Here is a 13065-nt window from a genome sequence, read left to right as displayed (position 1 = left end):
CATTGGTTTGTTTGTGTGTTACTGTACTAATGCATCTGTGTGTATGTGTGTGTGTTTACAGTTTCAGCTCCAGATGTTTGACATCATCTGCAGTACATTCTGGGCCAGCAGAGATAAGTGTTGCGAACTGCCAGCATTAGTAAGAAACTTAACACATCTACTGCATGTACTCTCTCACACACATGCTCACACACTTTTCACATCGTTTTACTGCCTCTTCTTTCTGAGTGTACAGTAGTTTAGGGCTCTCTCTAATACAGCCTTAGATAATTAGAGTGCGGTAACAATCATTTTGAGTTATGATGAAACCAGAATTAAAGCCAAATAACTTGGAATCTGTATGAATGGATGTTATTAGCACTGGCAAAAGAAATGCTACCGCTTATAGTGCCTGTGGTCAGGTGCGTAATTGTTTTTATGTGATAGAAAGGCACCTAATGACCCATCTTGTCTTTTTTACACATTTACTTTATACAGACTTGTATAAACACATTTATACAAGTCTGAGCGTGCCCGTATAAGGGCACCAATTATTAATTAACACCCCTGGCATGAAACATACGCACGCATCAAACAGATACACTGAGTTTAACTCAGTGAGTTACCAGTTCATTGCGTACACCTCTGCAATCTGATAGAATCTATTCACGCAACGATTTTGCAACACTTTTGTTGCCATTCAGAAAGGCCAGAAAAGTTTTGATTCAATTTAGTGGTAACTGTTTGGCTGTAGTTAGTGGTGGTATTGGATTGCATTACTGACTTTCAATTGTTTTTTGTCCACCCTACATACATGAAGGGCCACAGCATATTATAAACACCCCCAGTATGATACAATCTTATAAACTTTAATTCTAATTAAAAAGTCTAAAAGGTTTTATTTTGATCAAATATTTTATCAGTAGTCAGTAGGAACCAAGCAAACATTGATTTGCTTCGTACTGCAAAAACAAGCTCAGACAGTTGGAAGTCAAAGACCTGATCTAGAGACCTGGGACAAGCTGGCAAGCGATGAGCGATGTTTTTCCATCAGTATCGTGTTTGCTGGCAAGCCCGCGGTGCACATAGGTTCAGTTTCAAATGATGATGCTCACATCTTGCCTGAATACAGACCAAGTGCACTGTACATTCAATGTTTGTGTTTTTTCAGAGAGTTGAGGAACAGTGCCCCTCCATGCCTCATGCCTGTACCTGCTCCCAGGATAGCAAAGGACCTCCGGGACCTTCCGGACCCCCTGTAAGAGCCCACTCATTTGTTAATTTCATCATTAATTCTTTCACAGACCTGTGTGGAGCTCTTTATAGCTGTACTGTATTGAGGTATTTATGGGAAAAATCACCTCAATACATTAACAGACATTCTCATCCGGAGATTGAATACATCCGTTAATCACGTTGAGTATTTAGACTCAGTAAAAAGGTTGTATTTATTCCAGAATTACAGACCAAACAGCCGCTCTGACAGCTTAGTAAAAAGTGAATTTCCTGTTGTGGAATTTACAATTGACTGTGACAGAAAGAATCAATATAATCCAGCTTGGTCCATCTTCCTGGAATGAGAAATTTGAGGTAATGTGATCTGCAAATATGAGACAACACAGAAATCATAAAAACATAAATTATTTACGCAATCTAAAAAATACCACACACTCTCTGAACAAAACAGACACCTTTATTAGGACTGTTTGAGCTCCATTAATCTCTATGATCAGATGGCAACTGTAGGTTCTTAATCCTTTTTTAATAATTCTTTGCTCTCCAGTTCTTTCAACCATTATTGACACATTATATAAAAAATTCCAAGTGCACGTATTAGTGTATACTCAATTTATTTATTATCCGTTCACAGTCTCTTGGCCACTGACATTTTAATGTTTTAATGAAACCTGTGAAAAGTAGACTTCCAAATCCTTGGGTGTTTTCACTGTGGTGGCGGCATGTTAGAGAGAGAAGTTGTATTCCTCTCACGCAGTAGCAGGTAAAACCTGATAGAGGCTCAGAGCAAGTAAATGACCTCATTTACAGCTTGAGACTTTTGTCCGTATTCTCTTCTTTTTTTTCTCTTTATCGGCTACTCTGCATTTTCCATTCCTTTTTTTCGTCTTTTCCCATATTGTATATAATATCTTGTTCGATTTCTCTCCCTTCTTGAAATTCTCTCTTTATCGCTGTCTCTACCCTTGGGTAGTGAGGGCATGAGAGGGATTTGGATCAACACCAGTATAGTTTGAGAAAGTAATTATATAGAAATTCCATTTATCACAGCCGATTACAATCCCCCCAATTTTCATCCCTGTCCGATGAGCCAGATCCACTTACTCTTCTGTAGGGTTATGTCCACAGGACACTGCCCTCCCCCTCGAGTTTTCTACGTCTCTTTGTTTATGTCTCTGTTCCTCGTTAATCTTTTAATGTTTTTCATCGGTGTACCGGAAACACTACATGCAAATGTCAGCTAAGCAATGAAAAATGTAGCACCAAAAACTTTTTGGGTCATGTCTAATGCAAGATAAGTGTCTAGTTGGTTCAAGAATTTCATTTAAACTGTCAGTAGTTGAGCTTAATTTGAAGACATTGTCATGAAATTTAATCTCGTGCTCTTATCTTTTGACTTGTTAGGAAGAAAACATATTTAAGACCTCAAAATTAAAGACCAGATTTTTGTCACATTTCTCTACTCTCTATACTATGCATTGCTTTTGTCACCGTCACGTCTTTTCTCTTTCTCTCACTCATTCTCTCTCCAAACCAGATCAATAGCAGTACTGTAAAGCTTTCACCTCTTCATTGTCTTTCTGTTTCTTCTTTTCTCTGTTTTCTCTCTTACCTCCACTTCATCCACATGCCTGAGGCTCTTTTCTCTTTTTTTATTATCGCTATGCCTCTCTCTTTGTACCTGTGTCTGTCTCCCTGTCTTGTTCTCTCGCTGTCATTGAATAGGCTTCTAAATCACATTTTAACTGCAGCATATCTGCGTAGATGAATGGTTTAATGGTGAAATCATAGCCACTTTTGTGCTCAAACTGCATAATACACAGTAGTCATTGGGATTTTGAGGAAGGATGAAAAGGAAGTATTGGTTGTTAATACAATAGCTGTAATGTATTCCATGTGGAAGACAAGTTTCTTTCAGACAGCAAAACTTTCAAAAGCAACAGATTGAGACTTTCAGTGTAAACTGTTTTGTTGTGCTACTGAGATGAAGTGTAAAGAGAGCCAAATAAACCTGAATATATGGGGATACCTGATGCAGTGTTTAAATCCACAGAATACAGCAATCAAAAGACAACTGGAAGAACTGGAGAGCAAAGAATTATTAAAAAAGGATTAAGAACCTACAGTTGCCATCTGATCATAGAGATTAATGGAGCTCAAACAGTCCTGGTAAAGGTGTCTGTTTTGTTCAGAAAGTCTTGGTACAGAAAATATGCTCTCTTGTCTATAGTATATCTACAGACTGTATTTTGAAATCTGTTCTACACTTAGTATCGCCGTCCAAAACACAGTTTTTCCTTCCAGAGAGTAATTTTCTGTGTTTGTTTCAGATGCATGTCGTCTTTCTGTCTCACACAGCAGCAGGCCTCTTCAGTTTTGTAAAATCTTTGAGTCATGTTTGAAAAAATATTGATTGCCCCAGCTAAATTGCAATCTGTGTTGCCTGATTTGGCGCAGACTCAGCTCAATACCGAACATCACTCAGCAATCAATCTGATATTAAGGAAAACAAGACTTGCACCGCCTGCCATCTCCTTTTGTTAAGATTGAATTGTGCGCATGATGTTCAAGATCGTTGATCGACATCGAAATGTAAATTTGCCTTTGGCATAATAGCGGTGTACTTTTTTCAAATCACAATGCCCATGAAAAATCAGAAACCAAACACAATTATTTGTATTGCTGCTGTTGAAAGCTAATTTCAGTTTTTCTGCGGGTTTGCCCAACCTCCAACAAGTCATGGTCTCCCATTGTTTGCAAAAATCCATTAAAAAACATCTTGCAGAGACAAATTGCTAAATTGACTAACACAATCAATCATTTTGAATAACGTGTATTCATTTACTGACATGAACTTACAATTGTTGCATTTAAAATTTCAAAGTTCTGTTAGTTCCAGGGTGCGATTTGTGAAAAAAGCAGAGGGCGGGATGTTTTTTGATCATGCACAACTAAAGAAACATGTGTGGTGTCGGAACAGCAATGCTGGAATGATGTGTTGATAAGGAATCTGCTTGACACTGTCTTTGATTATAAAGGTTTATTACATCAAAGAATTTCAGCATCAATTTACAAGAGAGTGATACCCAATGAACACTCACTCTGTCCCTCAATTCATCCCACACAGTTTATTTAGGATATGTTTAGGTTACATAACATATAGGTTTACTACGTGGTAGAGTAAGGGTCGCAGGTTAGATAATCATATCTAAAGTCTTGTCCACCTCATCACTTTCCCAAATGCTAAAATGTCAATCTTTAACCCTTTGCATCGGTACAGGGCTTAATTTGAACAGAACCCGATTTGAATTTATAAGTTTAGATTAGATTAGATACTAAACATGCAAGAATGAAGTCCCCCTTTCAATACCATGGATAGAGCCCCTCGGTCAGCCATGCCAAAACCCTTATTTATGTACTTCGATAGCCAGTAAAAAATAATCTCAAAATGAAATCGCTCAACATGGTGTCAACGTAAAACACAGCGCTTTCAAGCTGAAAACAGAGTTTACTTTGCTTCAAAAACCAAATACAACCAAGAAATGCTTGTTCGTTTCTGTGCAGTGTTTTAATCTAAACCGCAATCTGTATCTTAAAGTTCAGTGTCATCGCAGCATGACACTCACTTCTTTGGCTAAACTCCGCTAGCCTTTGATAGATTATAAATTTATTGGTTACTGTAGTTCTTACTCCTCTCCATACTAGCCTTTAAGCAATCCTCTTCCCAGCACCACTCCACCGTTGATGGATGCTGACAGGTTATAATCTAATGACTCCTGAATGGTAAAGCAAAGCGTTGCACTTCAGACTTGGGTCAACAGTTTGGTGGGTTCTGAATTTTCAATGATATAAATTGAGAAAGAAATCAAACGACATGTCTAATAAGATGATGTATAATCGGGTATTGAAACTGGGAAAAACAAGCTAATATTTCATTTATAGTTGCTTTTACCACATCTGTGTGTCTCCTCTCATGTTCCTCGCCCTTCTTGGAAACACCCCTTCTGTCCCCTCTGGCTAAATACTGTAGGAACTACCTTGTCGCCCCCTCGTTCCCAGGGGAGGCCTATTTAAGCAAACACAGGAAGAGAACGTATCCCAAAAGAGCCAATGATTAGCAGATGTATTTGGTTTGTCCCGTATAAGCCCTGTGGCCACAGGGGTCAGCCTGAGGTTTACAGCTCCAGACTTACATACATATGTAGCGTGGTAAAGTGCAGAGCTCACAGGGGCAGTTTAAAGCACAGATCAGCGTTGGCATAATTCCATCAAATTTATAATCCATTCAAATCAAAGACCTGTGCAGGTCTAATTTTATTAGATTAAAAATATGTATTACATTTACCATGTTTAAAAGTAAGTCTGAAGAATACATATCTTTGCAGAGACATGTTTCTTAGTCACCACTCTCTTTCTAGGCCCTTAAACTGCAAACACTGATTTTTTTTTGTGTGTGTGTGTGTGTGTGTGTGTGTGTGTGTGTGTGTGTGTGTGTGTTTGGCCTGTGTTTTAGGGCGGTCCAGGCATAAGAGGAGCCAGAGGAGACAGAGGAGAACCAGGAGTGGCGGTTAGTAAAATGCACTTAACTTCAGAGACCATTTATTCTTTTGAATATTCTTTCAGCACATAATTTGGATCAAATTGTGTCTATCTTGAGTCACATGTTCCCAACTGGGGACGAAGAAGCCCCCTAACAGCCTGGTCAGACTGGATTTCTCAAACTGGCTGGGCATTGGAGAGCCTCATAACTTCACTGTTCACAGTCTCTATGTGAGGTAAAAGAGGCGTTTGCGAATGGAAGAGATCACACCTCGCCCTGTTGTGAAGAGCCCATGGGACTAGCCGCCAGTCTGGTTTATTCTACATTTTACTCATTATATGTCCAAACCTCTACCTCTAGGGAAAGAACAACCCCCATCCCGTGTAGACAATGAAAGGAAAGAAGTCAGTGCTGAGTAAGTCCTGCCCCTGACTCAAATAAAGAGCCTTTTCAACAGTGGCCCACTCCATCCTGCAGACTAGATGTGAAGCCCCTTGGGCTGAGGAAGTGGTCATTTTTTGAAAGCCTACAATATATTAGTTTTCCAGGCTACCTCATTTCCCTTTTGGCCTCAGACTTGAGAGAGACTCCTATCAACACTGTTCCTATCCTTTTATTTAATTATTCTTTTAATGGACAGTTCCAGCCAATCCAGTCTTGGACAATAGATGATCTATGTTGAATCTGCTACAGTTTTGCTATTGCAATATGTTCCAAACTCTTACAAACCATCCAGCCAACACCAATAACCAGTTCCCATGTTTGTGATTTAATCTAAAATTACGGAAAACATTTTTTTAGCCTTTCTTTTTTCCAGGAGAAACAACGGGGGTCCTTACATTATTGCTCAGACACGCAGGTCTGTCAAACAAGAAAATAAGCTAGTTTATCTCAACAGTGTGTCCTGTTTTGACTCAGTAGGGTGACGGTGTATTGAGTGCATTACAAGAAGTGGCCCACCAAGAACTTAAAACATATCACATCCCAAGACTGAAACAAAGACAGGATCAAACTCATTCAGGGCCTTTTCAATACGGGCTTGATGTGTTATATTTGTAATTGTGTTAGTTTTGGAGAGAGATGTGGATTTCTGTCCTGCTGGCACACACATACTCCATAGCACACATTTATATATTTATGCATGCCTGCCAGATCACACTTGTCTTAGCTCAGCAGCATTTGTCCCTCCTCAGCTAGAGCCAAGTTTATTTGAATGGTTGGATTATTCTGTTGTATGAGACCAGCTTCTCCATGAATCCATCCTTATTCATTCTCACTTATCTATTTGGGTTCATTGCTTGTTACAGGATAATCACTGATGAATGGGGAAATAACTGGTGCAGTTCTTAAAATAAACCTTTCATTTCAGCTATCTGTAAATCAATTCATCTCCTCAAGTAGTTCAGCGCCACATTCAAACGGAATTTATGATGTAGTTAAACATGACATAACACATTTCAGTCCTCTGTTTATGTTTGTTTTCCACTCCATTCATTTATATCTGATCCAACGTTTCTTTTGATTGTTTGCATGGATAAGAAAGACATGAAGCCAGTAACTGTATGGCTGAATAGTGAAACAATAAATACAGCCAGTGTGAAGATTTCTTTGGCTACAGCTGCTTCTGAGCTAACAAGCTACAAAAGCCGCGAATCACTGGCCATTTACTGAAATTCCTCTTTTCTGACTCTCAGTGCAGGATCCCTGTCTGTAGCTTGGATCAAATGAGTCTCCACACCGGCACAACCTGATTATAGATTTAGATTTAGATAGAGTGTTATAATAACAACTAAAACCGTAAACCGTACAGCTATGACCTGGAATTGTCATGTACATCATATATAATTAGATTTGATATTTGTATCTTTCTAGAAACTTTTAACTTTCTTTTTAAGTGCTACTTTGGTTCCACATTGCTGTTACTGAAGAATTCGTACTAAATTTGGTTAAAATGCATTTCATGAATATGTGATATTAATGAGCTGATGAGGCTTTGAGGAGTTTTTCCACATCCTGTTTTTCATTCAGAGGGGAGTTTGCTCATGGGATTCAAGAATTAAAACATTTTTATGTTGTATTTTTTCTGAGCAACTTGTGTTGTTTAAACATGTATTATAAAAAAAATGAACTTTGGAACATTTAAATTCTTTGTGTTTTTTTACAGGGACCTCATGGTCCAGTGGGAGAGAACGGCCCTTCTGGACCCCCCGGGCCACCAGGTCCTCAGGGACCCAGTGGTCTCTCTATTCAGGGGCCCCCGGTAAGACTTTGCTTGTGTGTGTATAATGTAATGCTGTATAATGTCATATTTTTAGTCGCGCAAAGGCACATCTTGGTAATTTCAACAAAGGGCTCTTTGGGGAGCATAGGTCACTTAGACGATGTTGTGTATGGCCAAACTCATTTATCCCAATAATAGGTCATTTTGTGTCTTTATTATGATATATATCTAGATATAGCATGTTTTCTGGGAACTCAATAAATTAGTCAATTATTTTAGCAAAAATAGTCTATACTATATCAAATAACCACCTAGTAAAGCCTATTTTTGTATACTCCTGTGTGAATTAAATACTTGAAAGTAATAAGTGTTATATCATTTTATTAAGAACTTTAGTGCAAAATAAACATAATGTAGAAGGATCAGACCATGAAGCTTTGTCAAAATGAAGTAAATATTGCTGTTATGCAGTTTGCCACTGTTTTCTTTGACATTGCAATAAAAACAACATATAAAACTATATCCAATATTTGTATTTCCTTTTTCACAACATGAATCGCCCAGCACCATTTCCACAGTTATTTGATAATTTCAACATTAAAACACTGAATGAATATTTTAGCTATTTCTCCCTCTTAGACTGTGGCTTTCATGTATATATGGAATATGTTAAAGTATAATATGAAAAATGAAATGTTGTAAAAAATAAAACACGGAAAATAATGACATTATCTGTTACTGCCAAGCCTCACCGCTGCATCATATTATGATGGAAACAGTCACAGAAAATGTGCTGTTTGCCAATCCACTCCCCCGTCTCCAGTAAAATCACGAACTGTCTGTAGTTAGACAGACTTCGTATTGAGCTGTCAAAATGTTGATGTATGCCTCAGATAGACTTCCAGACACTTGAAGGATCCAAAGCACGCTGAAGTTGTTCTTGGGTCTTGCGACGGCCCATCGTCTCATTAAGATAACTGATGTTGTTGTTTTTTCGGTCCTTTGGTAGCTATGAGTGTGACCACTGGTCCAGCTGAGATGTAATGACTTTGTTTGTTTTACAGGGTGCTGCTGGGGAGAAGGGAGATAGAGGAGAGACCGGTCCAGCCGGACAAATGGTAAGACAACATTTCCCAAATGACATTATAGTAAGACACAGAGGGGAAGTGTGTATTGGTTCATGTTGGTATGATTCCCAACATCACAAAGTAAAACCCAGAGGGGCAACTATTTTCCAATCTACCTGACATGCAGTAATTTCTCCCTCTGCTTTTGTCTTCACTAGTGTTGGGTTATTAGAAACCCAGCTGAGTGTGTGTGTGTGTGTGTGTGTGTGTGTGTGTGTGAGACACTATGTTTATAAATTGTTCCCCTCTTTGTGGATATTTGGAGAATAAAAAATGAGTCACTAAGGAGCCATGGCCTTGCAGGTTCACAGACATGAAACTTGTTGCCCCTTTAAGGCACATTTGATCCATATTACAATACTATTTTTCATTTCAATTATTTTTATATTTGACTCTTCTCTAATGCCTTATAATAGACCATCCTAACTTACAGACCTTAGTCAACTCTTTTTAAGTTTCCAAGTGTGATTATTATATGTCTAATACTTTTTTATATGGAAATATAGGGATATGGAGATAAAGGTTCAAGTAGCACATTTGTGTGTGTGTGTGTTTGTGTGTGTGTGTGTGTGTGTGCGTGTGTTTTAATGGAATCATTGAGATGTGAATAATTATTACCAGCGTCTCTGTTATTGGGCAGTGAACCAATCAGAGCTAATAGTCAATTAAATTAATGGAGTTCTACAGGGAGCACTGGACATCAGCAAAGACAGGTGAAACCGGGATAATCTTTCACTTTTAAAGGAAGTTTTTTGTCAGTAATGTGTCTTTTTTTAAAAACATTCTCTGACACATTTTAACACTTTCAAAACACACGCGTGCTGTTACAAACAGTAGCTTTGGTCTGCTATAGTCTATCACTTTAGTCCTGAAAATAAATTTAATCAGGCTAATTAAGTGGAAACGCCTGTGAGAGTGAACTGTGCATCTCACAGTTTAGAGCATTTTAGTATATCCTGAGTTCATCTTTGTTACTTTATTCCCGCAACACCGTTAAGTCAAATATCAAAGGGATCATTGAGGTGATAAAATGTAATGGTGTGAAGAAGGGAGCTAGACAACACACTGCAAAATATAGTATAATGCCTTACTCAGGCAACAATTTTGTTAATGTGTGATATATGAAAGTATTGGCTGATAGGGGATATACAGTATGTTGGCAATATTTGTCATAATACTGTCCTTAACTTTTAACTGCACTAAGTCCTGGCCCACTTATGTTGCAGATTGCTTCCTTCCGGATCATTTTCCTAATTATTCTCTATCAATTTTACTGTCTTGGCTTATGACCTCATTATCACCCCATTAAAACATTAAAATGTCCTTTTGAGCCCTAAATCAAGTCTATAAAACAGATAGTGTGCCCATCCTGTTTCCACTAATCTGACTACTATTTTGAAATTTCTTCTAGACGTCTCAAGACATTTTTCTTATTTTCTTAAAATTGTTCAAAAGTGGAGAATGTGGGAGCCAACATTCTATCAACTGGAAACATAGCACACATTCTACCTTTATTGTCCTGCAGGCTGAGATGGATTTTTTTTACCCTTTGAAAAATGTCAGTGTGGTTAGAAGTGAGCAGGAACCCTTTTACACACACAGCTTACACACACACCATTACTGTTTTGTCTGAGGTCCAGGACAAATGAAAAAAGATGGTGGATTCCATTGTGGCTCTGAGCCTAGAATCACTGAAGGATGTCACAGAGTAGAGGTGCTAACCAGTCTGACTTAGGGCTCAAGGTTTGCCTGTAATAGATTTTTGAACATCCATGTAGATTTTTAGAAAAGAAAAAATATGATAAGGGTTTTACCACTATATTCATGTCAGTGGATAGCACCCATTGTTAGATCTATTTCCTGTTTCTGTTTTTGTATTCCCTGTGTTGAACTGATTTTTTCTGCCTTCTACACACTACATCCTGGGATAAGCTACTAAGGATCTGTAAAGGGAAAATACATTTCAGAGAATGGGTGAATAAACTCATTTTAAATTCATTACAACCAGATGTATCTCCAGTCAAGCTCTCCATGTAGAGCTGACAGTGCAAATGTTTTGATTTTGAGAGACAGCTCTTGCAGACAGCATAAAGGAGTACTATCTTTTTTCCACACCAAATCACAGCTTGTTACAGTCACTGCTCCTATCTGCCGATCACAAACTGATATTGAACTGCCTTTAGAGCACACTGCACTATGATGGACCGACCCATCAACTGCCTTTGGAGCACACTCTACTATGTAGACCATCCCATCATAGTACAGTGTGCTTCAAAGGCAGTTCGATATCAGTTTGTTCACATTGTCAGGGTTTATTTTAACAACCCCCCACTTTCATGTACTGAACCGTACTGTACTTTAGGATGTTGATCACCCTCTGCAGGGTATCTTTATTAATGTTTAAGAGTAAATGAAGTGGCTTTGTAGTACTCCTTATTACAGTTTTTTTCAACATTGTAAGCCCCATTTTGAAAACAGGGACCAGGTTTTCAAAATACTACACATTATTAGCACAACCACACACCCAATTAGCACAACACCTCAGACCCTTTGCAAAATGAAACACCTGCAAAAACTATACAATAGTTTATAAAATACAAATTATATGTAATAATGATATATACAATATTTTGTTACTATTTGAAACACACACATTACATATGACTTAATTCAGTTTGAACCAGTTTCACACTTCTGTTGCTAACCTAAAACACTTCTACTTCAGCAATTATACTTCTCGTAATTAGAGTACTATAAATGAAGTACACAGAAATGAGCACAAATATACAATAAGTTCATCCAACACTACACAAGACCAATGCTGCAGACTGAGGAAAATATAATTTATTTCTCTCCATACACCCAAATCAGTCAACATGTCAACATGGAGAATACCAATAAAACATGTCCCAGTGGTCATGTTACTACAGTAGTGTGCTGTTAGCTCAGCAAACAACAGACACACATAATATACTCTATCCAGTACAGGTCGCAATTAGTAAAAAAAAAAGAAACTGACTGAAACTGAATATACTGTACAGAAAATACTGAACTTTTTTATAGTGCTTAAACCTGACTGGTGTGTCTACAATTAAGCAATCATGTATTTATGCACCTTATGGCTGTGTTTCACAGAACGGCTCATAGGTGTGGTAATTTCACAGTGCTTTGGAATTGCAAGGAAGTGACATCATCATGTACTTCTGTGTCTAACGTATACAAGTGTGTTAAGTGTTGCAAATCACTGTGTGCAACGAAAGTGTGAGGCTGACATTGTACTTATAGTGGTGCACATCTGGGCCAATGTTTTGTTCCTTTAGTCTAAGGTTTTGATGATTGTGTAATACTTTGATTATATCACTCAGACAGTTTGTGTCAACAAGGTATTAGTGTAAGACTACATTGAACAAAGTTGTCCAGGTGTTTATTTTAGTGCTGATGCAGAGCCAGCTGGAAAGACAACGTCTGGTTATGCTGATGCTGTTAATGATGTGCCTTTTGATAGTTTCTCTCTGGACTTCAATCCATTTGTATTGATTGTTCTGTTGTCTGGCTCACGAAATGGCTTCGATATATTTGTGTGTGTGTTTTATGAGTTTATTAGACCAGAATCAAGTTGCTGATTGGAAGTTGCACTCGTAGTGTTTTTTGATTTTTACTACAGCTGTACGATTTTTGCAGTTTTTCTAAGCGAGGAATGAGCAATAACCCTTTGTATAAGGAGAAGACCACTAGTCTCTGAACCAGCTATCAGAGAGCTGCAACACTGCTTGATACAGCACTATCTAGCTCTCTCTCTGCCTGCATAGTCCTATTAATAAAAGCTGGCAGTGCGGCCCTGTGCCGCACTATGTTACCAAGTAATAATGTGTTTTGTCAGAGATAGGAATATGAATAGGTGTGTGTGTGTGTGTGTGTGTGTGTGTGTGTGTGTGTGTGTGTGTGTGTGTGTGTGTGGCTCA

General features: G+C 38.2%; 1 protein-coding gene across 2 annotated transcripts in view; it reads left to right on the top strand.

Annotated features, from left to right (window-relative positions):
* Positions 1 to 13065, top strand: part of col14a1a (collagen, type XIV, alpha 1a) — a 128394-nt gene that overhangs the window by 90040 nt on the left and 25289 nt on the right. For both annotated transcript variants that reach the window (XM_034873365.1, XM_034873366.1), the window contains exons 35-39: positions 62 to 139; positions 1151 to 1237; positions 5729 to 5782; positions 7920 to 8015; positions 9041 to 9094. In XM_034873365.1, the coding sequence (XP_034729256.1) occupies positions 62 to 139; positions 1151 to 1237; positions 5729 to 5782; positions 7920 to 8015; positions 9041 to 9094 (369 nt within the window). The remainder of the gene's footprint in view (positions 1 to 61; positions 140 to 1150; positions 1238 to 5728; positions 5783 to 7919; positions 8016 to 9040; positions 9095 to 13065) is intronic.

The sequence above is a fragment of the Etheostoma cragini genome, chromosome 6 (genome assembly GCF_013103735.1).
Source record: "Etheostoma cragini isolate CJK2018 chromosome 6, CSU_Ecrag_1.0, whole genome shotgun sequence".
Classification (NCBI taxonomy): Eukaryota; Metazoa; Chordata; class Actinopteri; order Perciformes; family Percidae; genus Etheostoma; species Etheostoma cragini.
This window is presented reverse-complemented; position numbering and strand designations above follow the sequence as displayed.